The following is an 18,073-nucleotide window of genomic DNA, read 5'->3' on the forward strand; positions in this document are numbered from 1 at the left end:
TACAAACCATATCACTGCAAACTATCCATCCAAAGGCTTTCATGTTTGCCTTAATTTCCTGTGATTTTGCTTGGCGGCCTTTGTTGTATACAGGAGCATGACGGAAGGGAGTAGGGTGGGTATGTGGTACAGCTCAATCACTATGTACGTAATTGACGCAAAAACGCATACTGCAAATTACAAAACTTTTGCGGGGTTTTTAATTTCGCGAATTATATTGCACCTTTCATATCGCAAAAAAACATCATTGAATAGAGAACCTAGAATGAACTTCGTAGTAGACATAGAGGCCGTGAAAAATTATCTTCTCATGCATGTTATACATTGGGGCGAATCGCTAAAAGATAACTGAATGCGAATAGAAGTAGGTATAAGGTAACTTTGTAAGTTCAGTCACTTGGGCTGTGTAGTGCATGGGTTCAGGTAAAAGCGTCCCTATCTTTCCGGCCGTGACCCGATGTGGCGGAGTTGGTCATGACGCCCGTCTTTGCCCTATGTAGCTACCGGTGTTGCTCATTACTTCATTGGGAGATGCTTTTTTATAGTTGATAAGCAAATTCTGGTCTGGCTGTGTGGTCTGGTGCGAGGCCAAAGTCTATCTGGTCAGTCTAGACGTCACATCACGTTCCAGAGACGTCGCGTCAACAGTAGAGACCTGGACGTCGTCGAATCGAAGGCGACGTTTTGGAAGTTGAGACAGCTTCACGCTGAGAGGTGACACGATGAACTGACACACGCACAACATATTTCATCAGAGGTCATCGAAGATTACGGGTTGTACTGATTTTGACTGGTCTGCGGAGAACCGCTTGCGAACCAACAAACGCCAGGATGCTGATGTCAGATTTCTGTGCCGTAGTTTTGGCCCTTATCGTCCTCGCCGCAGCCAAGACTCAGAGTCAGACTGTCCGCAAGAATATTGCCGGCCATCCTGACTTGCAGTTTCTTCGGGACTTCAAGGTGGTTATACCAAAACGGATAGTCTCTACTGATGGCTACACCAGCATCCTTTCTACGAAGTCACGTGAAAGAACGCTGGAACACCATAGCAACCCCTCCTTCTCCATAGTTTACAACAGCAGAAATTTCGTCCTTGATTTACAACTTCATCGGACCCTTATATCCGGGAACTACATAGAGATTTACACGAGTGACAACGGTACTCTGAAGCAAGAAAAAATTCGTCCTGAAGCTTGCCACTATCATGGTTCCATCCGTGGATCACCGGACTCCGTGGTGGTGATGTCAACATGTGATGGTCTACGGGGCCACTTCTCAGATGAAGCGAGCATGTTTCACATTCAACCCCATCCAGAATTCGATACTGTTGAAACGTTCTACTACCCCCTTCATGTTGTCTATGAGGACCGCGATATCAAGAAAAAGGGGCCAAGACGATGTGGACATAACGCGACCATTCTCAGTCACCCCGACTCTTTTATGCAAGATTTCGCCGACTTCAAAATTAAGGTAAATAATCGATTAAGGCGGAACACAGGGACTATTCCTGAATACAACACAAATACCGCCACAAAGTACATAGAACTTTTTCTCGTTTTTGACCACAACACTTGGCAGGCGAACACAAACAGGGACGCGATCCGTGCCCGGGCCATTTCTATGGTCAACACAGTTGACTCCATTTACAAGCCAGCTAATGTCCGGGTCATTTTGACTGGAGTCCAAATCTGGGACACTGGTAACCCGGTCAACATAAGCGCAGAAGTCGAGCCAAGCCTTTTTAATTTCTGTTCGTGGAGAAAGGCAAACCTTATTGGCACAGTTCCTCACGATATAGCTCATTTAATTGTCGGGCTTGACTTCACTGGCAACACTGCCGGACTCGGAATCGTTGGCACAACATGTACCAACTCGGCCTGTGGGATCAACCAGGATTTTGGCGCTCCGACTCCCGCCGATGTGGCTTTCATTATTGCCCACGAGATGGGGCATAATCTGGGCATGCTACATGACGACGGACGTCAATGCGGAGCGTGCGACTGGGCTGGTGGATGCGTTATGGCGAGTGTTAAGCCATCAGACCCCCGTGCCTGGACACAGTGTAGCATTGATGACATGAACGAGCACTCCCATGTCTGTCTGTCCGACTACCCGACTACATTCTATGCGGACGCAATCTGCGGGAATGGTTACGTCGAGGCTGGGGAAGAGTGTGACTGCGGATCGGCGGCGGAATGTCCAACTGTTGATCCGTGTTGCCAAACAACCGGTTGTAAACTGAAGTCGAGTTCAGAATGTGGTGCGGGTGAGTGCTGTGAGAACTGTAAGTTCAAAACAAAAGGTACCTTGTGCAGGAATGCACACAATGAATGCGATATCAAGGACCTGTGCACTGGCAGCTCAAACGTGTGTCCCGCCGACGATTACCACATAGATGGGACAGAGTGCAACAGCAATCAATCTTACTGCCTGACGGGAGAGTGTGTCACTGGTGACGACCAATGCAAGTACTGGTTCGGCCCACTGGCCTCGGAGGGCGACCCGGGTTGTTTCAGCCTGGTGAATTCCTTCACAAACCAATATGGTCACTGTGGCGAGACCAGCTCTGGAGTCTACAAGAAATGCGCCCCCGAAGATTACAAATGTGGCAAATTGCAATGTAGTCACCCGTCACCTGATCCCGTTCTCCCTATCATCGGAACAAAAAAGGTTGGCACGTCGGTCCAATACGGCTCACTCAGCTGTAAGGCCGCCTCGGCCGAGTTTGGCGATGACGTCCGTGATGCTGGACTTGTTCGTGACGGCACCAAGTGCGGCGATGGTAAAATGTGCTACGCAGCCAAATGTAAGACTTTGGTATCACTCGCCTTCAACAAAACTTCGGCAAGCGGATCCACAAATGACTCTCCGACGACAACCAGATTTGTCGGAATTTCCACGGACTCAAATGGACTCACAACTGTAGGAATTTCCGGCGACACAACCTTCGGCGGTTCAAACCCTGACACAACAACAACGCCGATAAAGAACGCAGTCGCGGCAGCTAGTGCGTCTGCAACGGATCTCATGACTGTGGGCGTATCAGCAGCTATCGCCACTCAAATATCGATCTGGTCATTCTTCGTTTAGTCCTTCCTTCATTTGGTCGATTCGTATACCTATTGCTTTCTACCTGATCATACAACTTTCACTCGGAAAATTGCTAGCACTTCCTTGTTAGAGTGTTTACTGCAGCTACTACTAGTGATAAATGCAGTACCTCAAGTTCAGTATCAATTCATTAAGAAAAAGGAAAGCTCACCAGTTCAACCCTGATCGATGGCCTATTTCTTTTAGCAGCTGTGACATGTCGAAAATACTTTGGGTCATCCTTCGTTAAGTCTATCCTTCATTTGGTCGATCCGTACCTAGGTACTCATCTTATTCCGACATGTCCAACGGACCTTTCGGAACAGCTGAACTTGCAAGGAACTACTGTCGTCGTTCGTAGCTGTTGCGAAACCTGTTTAATTTTCGAGTACACAAACGAACTTGATACTCCGGGACACCCAGTCATCTACTAATGATTCTTGTAAGGCCTCGCCCGCTTTGAGACAACATTCCTAATCCAAATCACGACTTCAACGGGGATAAACCAAGCTGTTTTTCTCCAAGCCGGCGGCGACATCAAAGACTATTGTTTCAAAGGATTTTTTGTTTACCGTTGCTAAGGTCGGGATGCTTTCATGTTCAGTGCGCATTATCTGTTCTGATTGTTACTCCTTTGCTATCATCGTTTTCGTGGTTACAGGCGTCATATTGTATTCGCAGATCAAGGCATTAGCGGGCTTTCTTTTCCAGTTGACGTTGATCCTAACACGGACAAAATAATGTAGCATCGTAGCACATAGTGGGGCAGGCCAGCATGTGCACAATATTTGTCCATAGATAGGCCAGACGAGGGGCAGTTCTAGCCGACGAGGCACAATAGCGTTAGAGCCCACTTTATCCCTCGTCTCAGGGACCGGCTTTCATTTTGAAGCCCTAGTGCATGATGTGGTGAGAAAATGAAATGCTTGGCTGGTGACTGCACTCATTAGCATGCTTGGGGGAACAAATGATTGTATTATGCACTTTTAAATTTGAAGTATTGACAGTCATGGCCTCTATAGAACCATATACAGTGGAACCCCGGTAACACGACCTCCCAAGGGACTAAGCCGAAGTGGTCGTGTTACCGGGGTGGTCGCGTTAGTGAATTTAAGAATCATAAGTAGGTTTTCCCGCCAAAACATCGTCCTAGCAGATATGCTGTGTGTACATTGACATGCATTAATGACTACGCCACCGGGTGATTCGATAATTTGTGTGTATATCACGAATAAAAAATCATTTTCTTGAGTGTTTTGCGTTTAATTTACAACTTATGTAAATGAGTAAATAAACTGACGAGAGCTAATTAGACCAAACATTACATTAAAACTTGAGCATGCTAATTAGAGCAAGCATGTCATTCACACCATCGGCAGCTGCCCTTCTTGATGTCAAGCTTATATTCCCGCTAACATTGAGAGAGGTGATGTGAGAAGATGTTGAGAATTATTCCTGATGTCTTCCTGCTTTAACTTCAGCCAATTTGAACTGGTACTGATTAAATCATCTTTTTAAAAACGTATTTTATCAATATTACGACGTAGTAAGCATTCTTTACTTTGAGTATCGGTACTCTTACTAATCAACATAATTTATTTGTCCTAAAAACTACGTGTGCATGCCTCTTGACATCATTTAATACTAAATGATGAAAAACAAACCGTGAGTCGAAAAGAAAGTTTATTCTTCCTTTTTTTTTGCGCTTACATTTGATCAAACTCACTTACACATCATTTATTTTCATATGGATTCCCATGGTCATTGTGTTCGAGGTGCTAACTATCAACACGGATTTGCGAGAAGGTGCCAATTGATACGATGCGGTCATGGTTGATTACGGCAATTAGGCCTCATGGTCGCGTTAGCGGGGTTAATTTGCAGTTTGGGACCGACCAAGCTGGTGGTCGCGGTCTGGGTACCGGGGTGGTCGTGTTAGCGAGGGCCAGTTAATGAGAATTAGAGAGAAAACCATTCGGGACCGGAGAATTTTGGTCGTGTTCGCGGGGTGGTCGCGTTACTGAGGTGGTCGCCGACCGGGGTTCCACTGTATCATAATCCGTCAGGGTACAATCCGTCAGGGTACAGAACACCTTTCCAGGGGGAAATTTTCTACTTTTTCACCGGTCCATACAATTAGAGATTTTGCGGGTTGATCTATATATCGCTGGTGCCTCGTCTCATAACACTGATAGGCCTGCCCCTGGTCTCAGCGTTCAGTGTGGGGAAGTTCCTTTGTACCGACCAGCAATAAGTTACGTTCCTTTATCAGAATTGTGTATATACAACTACATGTATAACATGTATAATTCATTGATATCCTAAATACTTCGTGGAAAACGAATGGATTTATTTCGTTTCGTCGCGTTGCGTTGCGTTGATTTCATTTCGACATTCATTGGCAACAACTGGAGTGGATAGAGTTGTGGGTAAAGATAGTAATTAGAGATATTCTGTTTGTCAAAACAAACTTCTTTTTAAAATGATCAGTTGACTGAAGACATGATGTCAGAATGATAACAGTTAAATGATGTTGTCATTCTGACATCGGGTACTTGCGGCTTTATGGCATTGTCAGGCTTGAGATTGATGTCAGATGGACATCATCAGTTAACCCTGTATAAGGTTGAGCCTTTGCCAACCCTCCCCCCCCCCCCCCCCCCCCTGCACGTTTGTCGAGAACAAGAATGGGAACTCTTTCTGCGCACCCAGTTGCTTATGCTAGACACAGTCCAGCAAAAATTAGTTGATTGAAACGCCACAAACCACCTACACGGAGTAGATTAGTGGTGCCGCCTGGTGTCTAATGGCGTAAACTCTTAATCGTGGCTTGTGTTTCTTACACGTCACGTGACGCCTTAACCTTCTCAGTAGTCATCACTTGTCTCATTCTACAATACGCCATGATTACCGCGGCATTTCCCACCCACGTTGGTCACGTGATTCATGAGGGTAGAAAGAATAGACCCCAGTATTATCTACCTGTTGTAGGGAGTCTGCGCTTGGTTGCCTAGCAACCACACTACAATATGATACCAGTATTTAGTACATGGTGGTGAGAAATCCAAGGGCATCTTTAAACGTGTACACAATATTCATAATGAGGAGTCCTCCTCAAGTGTTGATCTTCATCATTCTACATCAGCCTTAGATATAAACATTATTTTGATAGGTATCGAACATTATCCCAAGAAAGACTATGTACCTAGCATTAACCCAAGGAGGGCTAGTATCTGGCATGAACCCAAACAGGGCTAAGTACCCAACATTCACCCAAGGAGGGCTTTTTATCGAGTATTATAGCCCATAGAGGACCAGGCATCCAGCAACAGCGCAGTTAAAGAGGGCCAGGGATCGAGCATTGACCCAAAGAGGATAATGTATCCAGTATTAGCCTAATGAGGTATCTTGCACGCGTATTAACCCATAGAGGACCTGGTATCCATCACTGACCCAAAGAGAAACAGGGATAAAGCACAAACCCAAAATAGGCTAAATATATAGCAATTTTACCCATAGAGAGCTGGGTATCCCGCCTTGACATCAAGAGGGCGAGGTATCCAATACTTTACACAAACGGGCCAGAGTTCCAGCATCAACCCAAAGTGGGGTGAGGACACCGAAGATCTTCGTACACCTTGTCGTAAAATGCTTTCAGTTTCATTTCGTGCTTACAGATGGGTCTTTTTATCTTTGCAGCGAGTGACCGCTTCAAATACGATCACGACCCGGCCATGATCGGGGCCGCAGGAAGTCGCCACCTTTCCACGAGGAGGCGCTCAAGCCTGGCCAGCTTACCCACAGTTCCCGTCTCCCTCTTCAGTAGCAAACATGGCCTCGGGGATATCAATGAGAGCGAAGAGGAGTCGAAGCCGCCGCCCATCCCGCGGCGGCGAGCGGTGGATATCTCGGATTACCGCACTTGCGCCCTCCTCCAGACAAGCCTCAAGACCGTCAAAACCTACCCCGAGTAAGTACTTTTACTTAATCCGGCCAGTTTGGTGTTACGGGAATCACTGTCCCTCGGAATTTCTGTCATAACATATTGTGACTCAAGGAATTTGTCACACCAGTTGTTCGATAACCTATTAAGATGCATGTCTTTTGAAGCGAATGGAACACGATTATAAAAATCATATCAAATCTAATGTTTTGTACCTGATCAGACACATTGTCCCGAGTACGACATTTCCTTTTGCGCCGTCTCTTGGTCTACAGTGTGCTTGCAGTGTAACCATACAACATATCCTGGGCCTCCTGCAAAAAACAGTGGCTCCCCGTTTTGTCTGGTTTTGTAGACGTCAGATAAATCTCGGTGTGCTCTCAGCCAAGAAGCTGGTACGGTGCCAATAAGGTGGTCACGCGACAACGATACGACCTAATTAAATGTTTGATGTTTTGCTGTATTTACACCATAGTTTACTTGGAAGAAGTATTGTTTTCTCTCGTTATCATTCTCTATACACGCGAATTATTGAACTTTTGGATGAAATCGATAAACCTTGTGAGAATTTTTTTTGTGCGCAGGACATAGATATGCAAATCTATTGACCTAGGATCAAGGACAGTGTAGTTCGTTTTTCAACATGGCCGCCACCTAGTGATCCGCCATCGTTTCGTAGTCTTGGAATCGCATACTTTGACAGGGATATATTTCCGGATTTTTTTATCAAAGAAGGTTTATATAGCCGTGTGACAGGGTGGGAGCCTCTTCGTGCATCACCGAAAAAGGTCGGAGATAAAAAGTGAACATTTTAGATGGCTTTGATTGGTAGATGCGGAGATTTTTAATTATCGGGCAATTAGCACGAATTTTGGTATGGTTCTATCGAGGCGATGACTGTCAATACATGTACCTTAGAGATTAAAAACGCTAAATAGAACCCCTCTTTCCCGGACATTCTATCCTTGGATAGACACATTTCAAACTTCACACCGGCCACGTCCCTCCCGTTAAAACTAAGACTAAGAAGGACTAAGTTTCGGGTAACAAATTAACTACCTTGGTAGCCTACATTTTATTGTCGATCGCCAGCAGCAGGACGTTAACCCCCCCCCCCCCCCCCCCCATCCCCTCCCGAAATCCCTTACCCCTTCCCCAAAAAAAGTGTCATTTACAGGTTAAAATCTTCTCGTAGTGGCTATTTACATGTTTTGTGTTGTACTGTGTACATGTGTATGCTCCCTTCTTCCATAGGGTAACCATAGCATGTTTTGACTGGTTACTCTATATAAGTTCTTCTTTTCAGATGCATTACAAGTCTAACCATCATCATTGACAAGAACTGTCATTGATTTACTAGCGCCAATTCCTTAGAGTTATCATAGATGGCGAACCAGTATACTAGGCTAGCGATGACTAGCAGCTACATGTAGCATAACTTTAGCGAATAACTAACCACTGCATAATAATTTATCCTTCGTTACCACAACGGCTTCTCGGGGATTCTGTATGAGTAACACACTAAGCTGAGCCATGGTTTCAATTACACTTTCCCACACGATTGACGCGGTGCTCACCAACACTTCCATCATGGCATATATCTTAAGTTAATTTTTCAGATGAAGAAGGGGTATCCAATACGTGTTTTTCTGTCCCTTAAGAATTCAGGCCTAGCGCAATACACGGTCTACCGTCTTTAAACACAGCCTGCTCGCACCCAGGCTTTAATTCGCATTATTTTACAGTCTTATCGAAGGGTTATCAGGGCAAATTATGATAACGTCGACCCCCACAAAACAGTTTCCATGGGGTTGATAGCATAAAACCGGCAAGAGCCGATAAATGTAATGTCAGCATCCCAATATAGGACAACGTCATGTACGTCGTTATTAAAACTTGATCGTGACGTGTTTGTCGGCACCCATGGTAATTTGCTACTAACAATCAAGATAGTTGAATTTAAAGATAGCTGGATACATAATTAGCCAGACTCTGGACATACTACATGGGTCATTAATCACCAATTTTTCATGCAACTAACGTTGCCTATATAAGAAAACGTCAGTTTATTTCAGAGGTCACATTTATCTGTCTAAATCAAGCGTAAATGATAATATGATAAGTATAAAGTGCATGGGTGAACCCGTCCGAGAGGCCAGCACGGATAAAGAAGATGTATTTTACAAGTGAAAAAAGAAGAAAAAAATTTTACCACCTATACAAGAGCGGGAAATTCAAACCAAGTTAAAACTAGGTCAACGCAGATTTTTGCTCAGTGTCGCCAACTGGTAGTATCAATCAAAACTATTCAAATTTTATATCAAACCGACTTCCTCAACTTTATTTTCAAATGGCGTCAGGGGCAATTCCTTGGCTGTTCTCTCTCATGACCCTCATGATGGAGGGACAGACGCCATTCTGAATAGCTTTTTTACCAGCTCTGCTGACTTTCGTAAGCTGAACTAAAAATCATTCCTCTCCATCTGAGCGCAACAGGGCCTCACCTGAACTGAATTCATCCTCGTCGGTTGAAATTAGACGAATTACGATGATGTTTGATTATGATTTTCATTACATCAGCGCGGCTAACATTTGCATTATATAGAAATATCCAATAGACGTTTAGCAGCGATGGTAATTACCTGATGAGAAAGGTTACTTGGGGTAGAAAAGTTGTTGGTTGAAGTCCTGTCTGATCGAGTGATAGCTATGTCGGCAATTTAAGGATGTCATAATTCTGAGGAAGGACACTGGTTCCGTCAGGATATTCTTAACAATAGGATCAATGAAATGGTTCAATTGCATTTTGAATGTTTTGGTGTGATATGCAGATAATTAGGATCAATGATATTCCGAGATGTCTTAATTTCGATAGTGCTGTTATTTGCTGTTTTTTTAGTGTCACGTTTTTTAACTTCGAGTTGCAATCCTCCAGTCATGCAGGAACTATCAGGCGTGGGACTCTGATCAGGTTTACTGACAGCTCTCTTCATATTATTACTTGAAAGAAACGATACGGGGTATCCCCAAGTTTAAGATCTGCAATATTTTAAGATGTGGTGATTTCGATTACTTATATATGCCGTGTATGGTTCGTTGGTGCTTGTGTTTTATTCTACTTCGCAACAAAACCTTGTAATTTTGACATTGTCAAAATCCTGTAGGACAACGTAGGAATTTCACTTACCTACACCCTGCTACTTCAAGTTGAGCTAACGTCGCCAACAAGATCCCTCCGCTTCCTCCTGGTCGGAACTTGTATCAGCAATCTCAGAGTTAGCAGGTTTGATCTGGTCTCAGTGTCCAGTTTCTCGGCCATTTTCATGTCATTAGCTGAAAGAAAGGATATTCCTCAATTCAGGATCTGTTTTATTTTGATATGCGCGGATTTTGATGATCATGTGCCGCTCTGGTGTGTTTTTCATTGCTCATGTCGAAATGAATCGAGTTCACGATAATCAGGGAAATATCGTTTGTGAAAACTTGATTTTTTAGGCCATTTTTAAAGCCAATGTTTGTAACTCAAGTGACGAAGTATTTGTGGTGGGTGTATCGATTTTGACAGTACATCTTATATATATCACCACTGGACGTTTTTTTTATTTGACCTACTTTTCAATGTCACAAAGGTCAAACTCAATGATTCCACTAAAAGTCCCACGTACATCGAGGTATCTTCACCATTTGATATTTGACTCGTCAATGTCAGTGTGACCTATTTTCAGGTGTAAGTAGGTCAAGGTCATTAAGATCCTAGGTAGGCCAAATATCAAGAAACTTTCAATCCGTGATCTTCAAATGTATTGCTTCGATTGTGCTAGATGTTTTTTTACTTTCACCTTATTTCCAAAGTCAAACTCTAAGATTTCTCAGAGAGGACCAAGGTTTGTTATCATTTTTCCAAGAATGTAGGCCTCATATCTTATAAATTCTGGCTAACTTACAATTTTCGCGATATGTGGAGGAAAATGGCGAATGGGCATTAACATCGTACAATGCAATAGGTTGAACTGACACGTATTTTGGCAAGAAAAGTACCATTTGATAAATTCAGGTACGAAATCGTTAAATAATTGTTTCCATCCGAACAGTTGCAATGTAATTATGCAATACTCCCGCAAAGATATCTTCACCATTTAACATCTACTGTACATACATGTTTGTTTCTTCTTCGTTAGTTAGCCAACACAGTATTTTGTAATTTCTCCCGCTAAGTTCTATCGTTGTCAGCTCAGCGTTATTTGTTTTCCCTGCAGGGTGATTCGGGTAATACCTACCAGGAATCCCCTGCCATGCCAGGTTTGCCTAGGGTACATCTGTCTGCCGGTATTTTGGGGGAGTGGTCAGCAAGTAGGCCCACTGCAAGTTCGTTGCCCGCGGCTCTTTGCTCATCTGCAAACCTAGGCATTCTAGATATGCCATTCCAACACATGGTGGAATGAATTTAGCAGCTCCATTAGATTCTGGCTTCGCAGTGTCAGAGCAGTCGGCCCGAGCGTAGGCACCGCCCATTATGGCACGGCAAACAACTATGTGATAGTAGATACCATATTCTATCAACACGTACAAAATCATCCGGAAAGTGACAACAAAGAAGTCATTCTCAACCAATCTGCGAATAAAAGTGGTTCGGGCCGCGAAACCAGCCTAATGGTAGATTCCTCCGAAAACATTAGCAAAGCGACGCGGATATACATTCTTTCCTTCGGGACTCAGCCAGCCCGATGCTAAAGTAGCGCAGTTTATCTCCGTTGACCTCGGGGGGTTTTTTATTAGATCGAATTTGACGCAATCAGGTGAAGCTTCAATGATTTCTAAACAGCCAAATACATTTCTGCTCGGTGCTATTGAACAGGGCTACACAGTGTTGCGCGACTGACCCCGCCACACGTCATGTGTAAGAGTGTCCACACACATTAATATTTAAGAACATTTAGATACTTAACAATTATATCGCTCAATCGACATATTTGCACAAGCTTGGCAGCAAATCAATACGGGATCAATGGCCTGAGTAACTACGGAAAAACTTCCGTAAGTTTCCCAACGTCCTCGCCCGTACCCACTACCGCCCTGCATCATCAAATATTAAAACTGCACCAATGGTTTTCGCAGTTTAGTCAACAATGATCAAGTATTTGTAAGCACCTACATCTATGGAGCCATGATGCATGCCTTGATCAGAATCTGGACATGGTTCAGGCCAAGTGAGCAAGTTGTAGTTCTCCCCACCGCGATAGATCCTTAATGAACGTGGCCCGATTGTGTGCGTATCGCGAAGACGATCACATTCAGAGCTCCACAACTTACCGCCTGCGCCATGTTGTGTTTTGCTGTTGTTTCTAACATTTTATTCTAAGATTTTATTCTTCAAATAGGCGTGCGGATTTTATCTTCTCGAAAGTGACTGATTTTGTTCCCTGTTCAAATAACTAATCGGATTTCTAATAGACAGTCTACTGTTCCCAAGTTCGTTTTTCTTCTCTATCTCCTATAATGACAGTGAGTGAAGGAACGGTTATATGTTGAGTTTGTTGGAATATTGTCTTTTTGTGTCATCAGTGGATTTTTAGATGATTGGCCCCGCCCTGCGGATATATCGTAGCATTGCTGTTGTATTCAAGTTGTTTTTGCTTTATTGAGGAACTTGCACCAACGCCGTTATAGAGTGATTTGAAGAGAGTTATGTGAACCCCTTTATATGTGTGGAATAAAATATCTAAGTACCTGTTGAAACGCGATCGCTTCATTTAGTGGATGTCTGGATTGCCAGTCGGCCAACTGACGACTTGCGCTTTGAAGCGACTACGCATTGTCTCAAAATTGGAATTATACGTCAAGTGTTCACGATGAAAACTTGTATCAGTGTGTAAATCCGGTGTGGTTGTTTTTGTGAGTAGAGCTATAGAAAACCTGTTTGGATAATATCGCTTTGAGGATTGATAGAAGGGAAAATGTCTGGATTAAAGCGACCAGGCTCGGGGCAGGAGCCCAAGATGGACTTCGCCAAGTTGGTCGAGATGATCAGGGCAAAGTAAGTATCAGAGGATTGAGGCAAACACTTTTTTGTCTATCTATTGGCGACGCTTTCCAGATTTAATTGGAATTTGGAATTTTCGTTTTTTATTTCGCCGGCGACAACACTTTTAAACACAACTTTCGTAGTAGTACCGTCAACTCATACGTGCTACGTTTTCGGATTTTAAAAGAAATCTGATTTGACGAAAGAGTACAACTCAGATAATTTTGAACTGTTCTTCTTCCTTTGTCGTGATGTAACAAAAATTGATATCTAATAACAGAAAAATATTTTGCAAAATCTTCAAATATAGGCCTGTTATCCCTTTAGGTATGTTGGGGAGAATTGTATGAGGTAATCAGGAACTGTGGCAGTTTTCACTAATTAAGTACTGCAAGGGTATAGCAGTAAACATGCAGAGAAAATCGCGATGAATATGTACAGCCGAGTACACAGGCAAAAATTTCCGTTAAAAATTCTATATACATGTAACTTTTGATAGATTCTGTATAGATATTTCATAGAAATGTTTGCCTGTGTGGAATCTCTTTATTAATGACACCCTTGAGGCTGAGAAATAATTTCTCTAATCGAGCTAACCTGATTACTGATGTTTGTTCCAACAGAATTAGTAATTTTGGACCAAAGGCAGAATCCTTGATAGAGAGAATGTCCTTAATAGAGAGGTGTCCACTAAGGGGGTTCCACTGTATATGAATATGCGAAATATTCTACGACTGCAACCGGCAAGTATGATTAGATATTGCTGCAGCTTCGATTAGGCGTTATCAGGGCCAAAGGTAGGCCTTTGATAATCTGGCTCCCGAGGTCTGGCCAGGCTTCGGGCTGTGCTAGGCACATTCAATGCTAACCCTCCTCGGATCAACCTTTACCTTTGCTATGCCACAAGCATAGATACAGAACGGACAACATGCAGGAAATTCAATATCTCAAATAACCCAATTTAGCTTTAGCTTTATACCGTAAGATATGGTGACATTGGCCTAAAGTCGGGTAAAATTGTCCCATACATGTGTTCTACCCTTCAGCTTGAATCCAACAGCAGTAAATATTTTATTTCAACCGAATCGTTGTACTAAAATATCTTAAAAGATACCCAGTAAGCTTAAGTAATAATTGTCTGGCATAAATAAAATTCTGGGAGGTGGGGACAACTTGAGAGTGCGCTGCAACTTGGTATTCACAAATGTACAGTACTTGTATATCAGTCTAAACAACGGGAATGTTGAAATTTATAATCAGTACGTATTTATGAAATTGGAAACTTTCAAATTCAATTATTGATTCAAAATATTTAACGAACAATTTCGGCCTTTAAAACTGATTTTAGAATTTTTCGCAATAAACTAGTTCCTTTGGAAGAGTAAGTTCTCGAGGCATGCTCATCCAGTCAACGTGCACGTTTGTGCGGCCAGAGAGCGATCTAACATATTATTCATTAAATACACCCTTTAAGCACACGACATAGCCAAAGCTTACTCAGAACAAAATGGCTCACTCATTGTTACAATATATTCGATAATACACCAATATTGATACTCATCAATATTTACTGCACCTATTACGTAATGCTGTCAATGTATTGATTGGTTGAGAGCTGACACGTGGTCATTACGTAAAACCGGATATGAACCTTTGCTTTGGACACAAGGTCAACAGTTTACACTCAACAGAATGGAAAATGTCTGATTAGAGTTGCCATCTTTCATTCTGTGGCATCTACCGTAGATTTATGGAACTTTAACCAATCTCAATTATCAGAACACTTTCAGTTGAGGTGCGCGTTCGACGCTGTGGTGTATTCTGCGACGCTCATGTTGCAGGGACTCGCTCACCGCAACCCAAAAATCCACCGACCATGCCCATACTGTTTATTGACGAAAAGCTTATTTGATATAAAAGGTAATCAGTAAAAACAACTGCTGGTAAACATGATGAATGAATTATTAATCAGCGTCTGCATTAAATCTGTGAAAACCCAACATGTAGGATATTACAAGGTGGAAATGTACAGAAAGTTCAGATGGCATGGCGGAACTTTCTCGCCTGGGTTCGCGCGGCCATGTTTTTTTTGTTTGAGTTTTTTTTCAATACGGGTTTTTAAAACCTAGGTCGTAATCAGATACCAGCTGCCGTATTGTGCAGGGTGTTGAAAGGCATTGCTAGTTTTAAAGTAGAATGACGACTTCATGAATCGTGTTTGGGTTTTTTTTAAATGAAATCTAGAAGCGCCATGATTTGTTGAAAAAAATGGATGCTTTTTACGCTTGATGACATGACTGAGTTATTTTCGAGGGCGATTTCGCCAAACTTCTACCGCTACCACATGTAATAGTTTCCACAGACTGCAAGAAACTGCATCCAAAAATTTTACTTTCTGATCGAAAACATCATTTCGAACTCGCAAGACTATGGTGTATACTTACCTCGTGCAGGTGGTCATTAACCAAGAGATAGACATCTCTGATGAGATCGCGTGCACTATGGTGACAATCATCAGGATATCCTCAAATGAGGCCGATGATCGTCAATACACGATGACAGGACTTAACACTTCCGCACCATCCGGCCATTAATCAGAGGCGATCATTTTAGTACCACCCACATAGGGTGTATCAGCCTGGCGAACTGGTCCTTTTTGGTGGCTCTTTGGTAGAGTGGTTCATATCATTAGTAACATAATGCAAATACAAATATTACGTATGACAGGCACTTGAGCGTGATTAGCTTCGTATATCAAATAGAAGATGTATGATTAGGGCCATTTAAATCTATTCCAATTCACCTATGACTTTGTTACAATGTTTTTAATCTTTTAATTAAGAATCGTTTAACCACAGAGGTTTTGATGAGACAACCATAACCATTCAAGTCAGTGTAAAATGTGTTGAATGCAGATTCTTCTTAGTTTATTCCTTAAATAGATCAAGTTTGAGGTGATTTAGGATTGATATCAATACCTCAATGTAGGTATTGGTTGTCTCATCAATTACCGCTCTGGTAGCGTAGTCAATTTTGGCCGAGCTGCACATGAACGTTATATGGATCACTTACTGAAGACATCTTCTGACTATCTTTATCACACGTATTAAAGGCTACAAATGATCCAACCTGAAGAAATCAGGGATTAATGTTCTCTTCTCCGGCCCTGCACACAAACCCTCGAGACATTCGCCCCCATTTGGTGAAATAGCCAGCGCAGAAGTAAGTGCGCCCATTCAGAGCGTCGCTTACATTTGAGTCTAGGAATTTCAAAAACGATATCCAAACTCGCATCTATTCTCCGACGCAGTGGATAGTAGCGATAGTAGTCCTACACTATGCTAGAATATTATCGTTGCTTTGGAGAATGACTCGTATTTGATCATGCCGACAACTATGAGCAGTGTCTCATTCGAGGTGCGCACTGCAACCTGGATTCTAAGAGTTCTCAGTGAAGTTTTCATTCAAACAATTCATAGAAGTATGCTACTAGAACCGAGGTTGATAGTTTAATCTCGGCGCTGACTTAAAGGTGGTGTATGTCTGTACTTCACCAAATGAGGGCGAATGTCTCAGGGGTTTGCGTGCAGGGTCGGAGAAGAGAACGCTGATTTCCTAAGGGTTGCAAATGATCCGAAATATGACCACATAATATGTGCAATGTAGGCCAAGCTGTATGCAAGCCACAGTGGTATGTACTACTTCGCAAATTCCTATTGTATCATGAGAAAACATCAAAACATCCCATTGGTTGTTTGTTCTTCATAACACCAGTAGCTTTCCACAGAATCCTATCCATACATATGATAAAGCATACTAAAGTTATCTAATATTTCCATGCCCTTAAATTTGCCCCAGGCTCTGATGTAGGGCCCCGTGGTGAGAGTTGCTGGCAAGGCCGGATTTGCCCATAGGCTCAAAAGCCTGATTTTACAAAAGTTTGCCCCGCGCCCACTCGGGTCAGGTCTACTATTGGCTGCGTTTATACTGTATCATACGGGATGCATCGAGACACTGATTAGTGTTAAGCTGTAGTGAATAACAATGGATATGTACGATGTGTATGTTGTGTATGATGCATACCAGGAAAAGAGGTATGTACTACTATGCACAGGCAATGGCAAATTTCAAACTCTCCACTCCTCTAAACGCTCGAGAATAACCAAAATAATATAAATAATAAAATTGTTTCCATGATATCTGTTATAACATTTCAAGCAAATATTCTTGCTATTACATTTGGTATCAGATCATTTTATTTGTAAAATATCAGCACTATTAATCACTAGTGGGAGGCTTTTTACGACTTATTAAGGGTTTCTCTAACTTTTTTCCTGATTAACCGACATTTCTCCGACATTGTTCGACTTTTCCCCGACTTTGTCCAAAAGGTCGGATTTCCATAAAACCTGTGAAAAAAACTAGGTCTTCCCAAGGTAGGTCATTAATGATCAAATGCCTCAATTGAATGGGGTTAATGGGGTGGGATGCAAATACCCAGAGTAACCCTAAGTGTGCATACTAATTAGCTCCTCTCCTTGGACCATTTGCATGTCACACATGCGTACATCTGGGTTGGGCCACTCCATGTTATAAGCAGAAATCATAAATGTATAAATTGCAAAAATAAGCCATTTCTGTATTTCATCTAGTATTACATACAAAGTCTCCCCTCCTTAAACATGCAGTGGCCCAAGCCAGATGCACTCATGTGTGGCATGAAAATGGTCCGAAGGGGAGGAACTAATTAGTATTCACACCTAGGATCACTCTGGGTGTTTGCATCACACCTCATTTACTCCATTTAACAAAGGCCTTTGATCTTTAATGGCCTACTTTGGGACGACCTAGTTTTTTTCACAGGTTTTATGGAAATCCGACCTTTTGGACGAAGTCGGGGAAAAGTCGGACAATGACGGATAAATCAGGAAAAAGTTAGAGAAACCGTAAATAAGTCGGAAAAAGCCTCCCACTGGTGTATGGCATCAGAGGCCGTACTGTTTAATGTCTACAAGTAT

At 42.6% G+C, this 18,073-nt stretch overlaps 2 protein-coding genes across 32 annotated transcripts in view; both read left to right on the forward strand.

Annotated features, from left to right (window-relative positions):
* The window catches only part of LOC135501822 (voltage-dependent calcium channel type A subunit alpha-1-like), a 348,627-nt gene that overhangs the window by 125,249 nt on the left and 205,305 nt on the right, over window positions 1-18,073 (forward strand). For all 31 annotated transcript variants that reach the window (XM_064794169.1, XM_064794155.1, XM_064794185.1 and 28 more), the window contains exon 2: window positions 6,790-7,060. In XM_064794169.1, the coding sequence (XP_064650239.1) occupies window positions 6,825-7,060 (236 nt within the window). In that variant the 5' untranslated portion in view covers window positions 6,790-6,824. The remainder of the gene's footprint in view (window positions 1-6,789; window positions 7,061-18,073) is intronic.
* On the forward strand, window positions 832-3,090 carry LOC135501633 (zinc metalloproteinase-disintegrin-like crotastatin). Its single transcript, XM_064793851.1, has one exon. The coding sequence runs from the start codon at window positions 832-834 to the stop codon at window positions 3,088-3,090; it is 2,259 nt and encodes a 752-aa protein (XP_064649921.1).

Source organism: Lineus longissimus, chromosome 17 (assembly GCF_910592395.1).
Source record: "Lineus longissimus chromosome 17, tnLinLong1.2, whole genome shotgun sequence".
In the NCBI taxonomy this organism is placed as follows: Eukaryota; Metazoa; Nemertea; class Pilidiophora; order Heteronemertea; family Lineidae; genus Lineus; species Lineus longissimus.

Excerpts from the sequence above, each read along its gene's own strand:
- LOC135501633 (XM_064793851.1), top strand. The coding sequence starts at position 832 with ATGCTGATGTCAGATTTCTGTGCCGTAGTTTTGGCCCTTATCGTCCTC.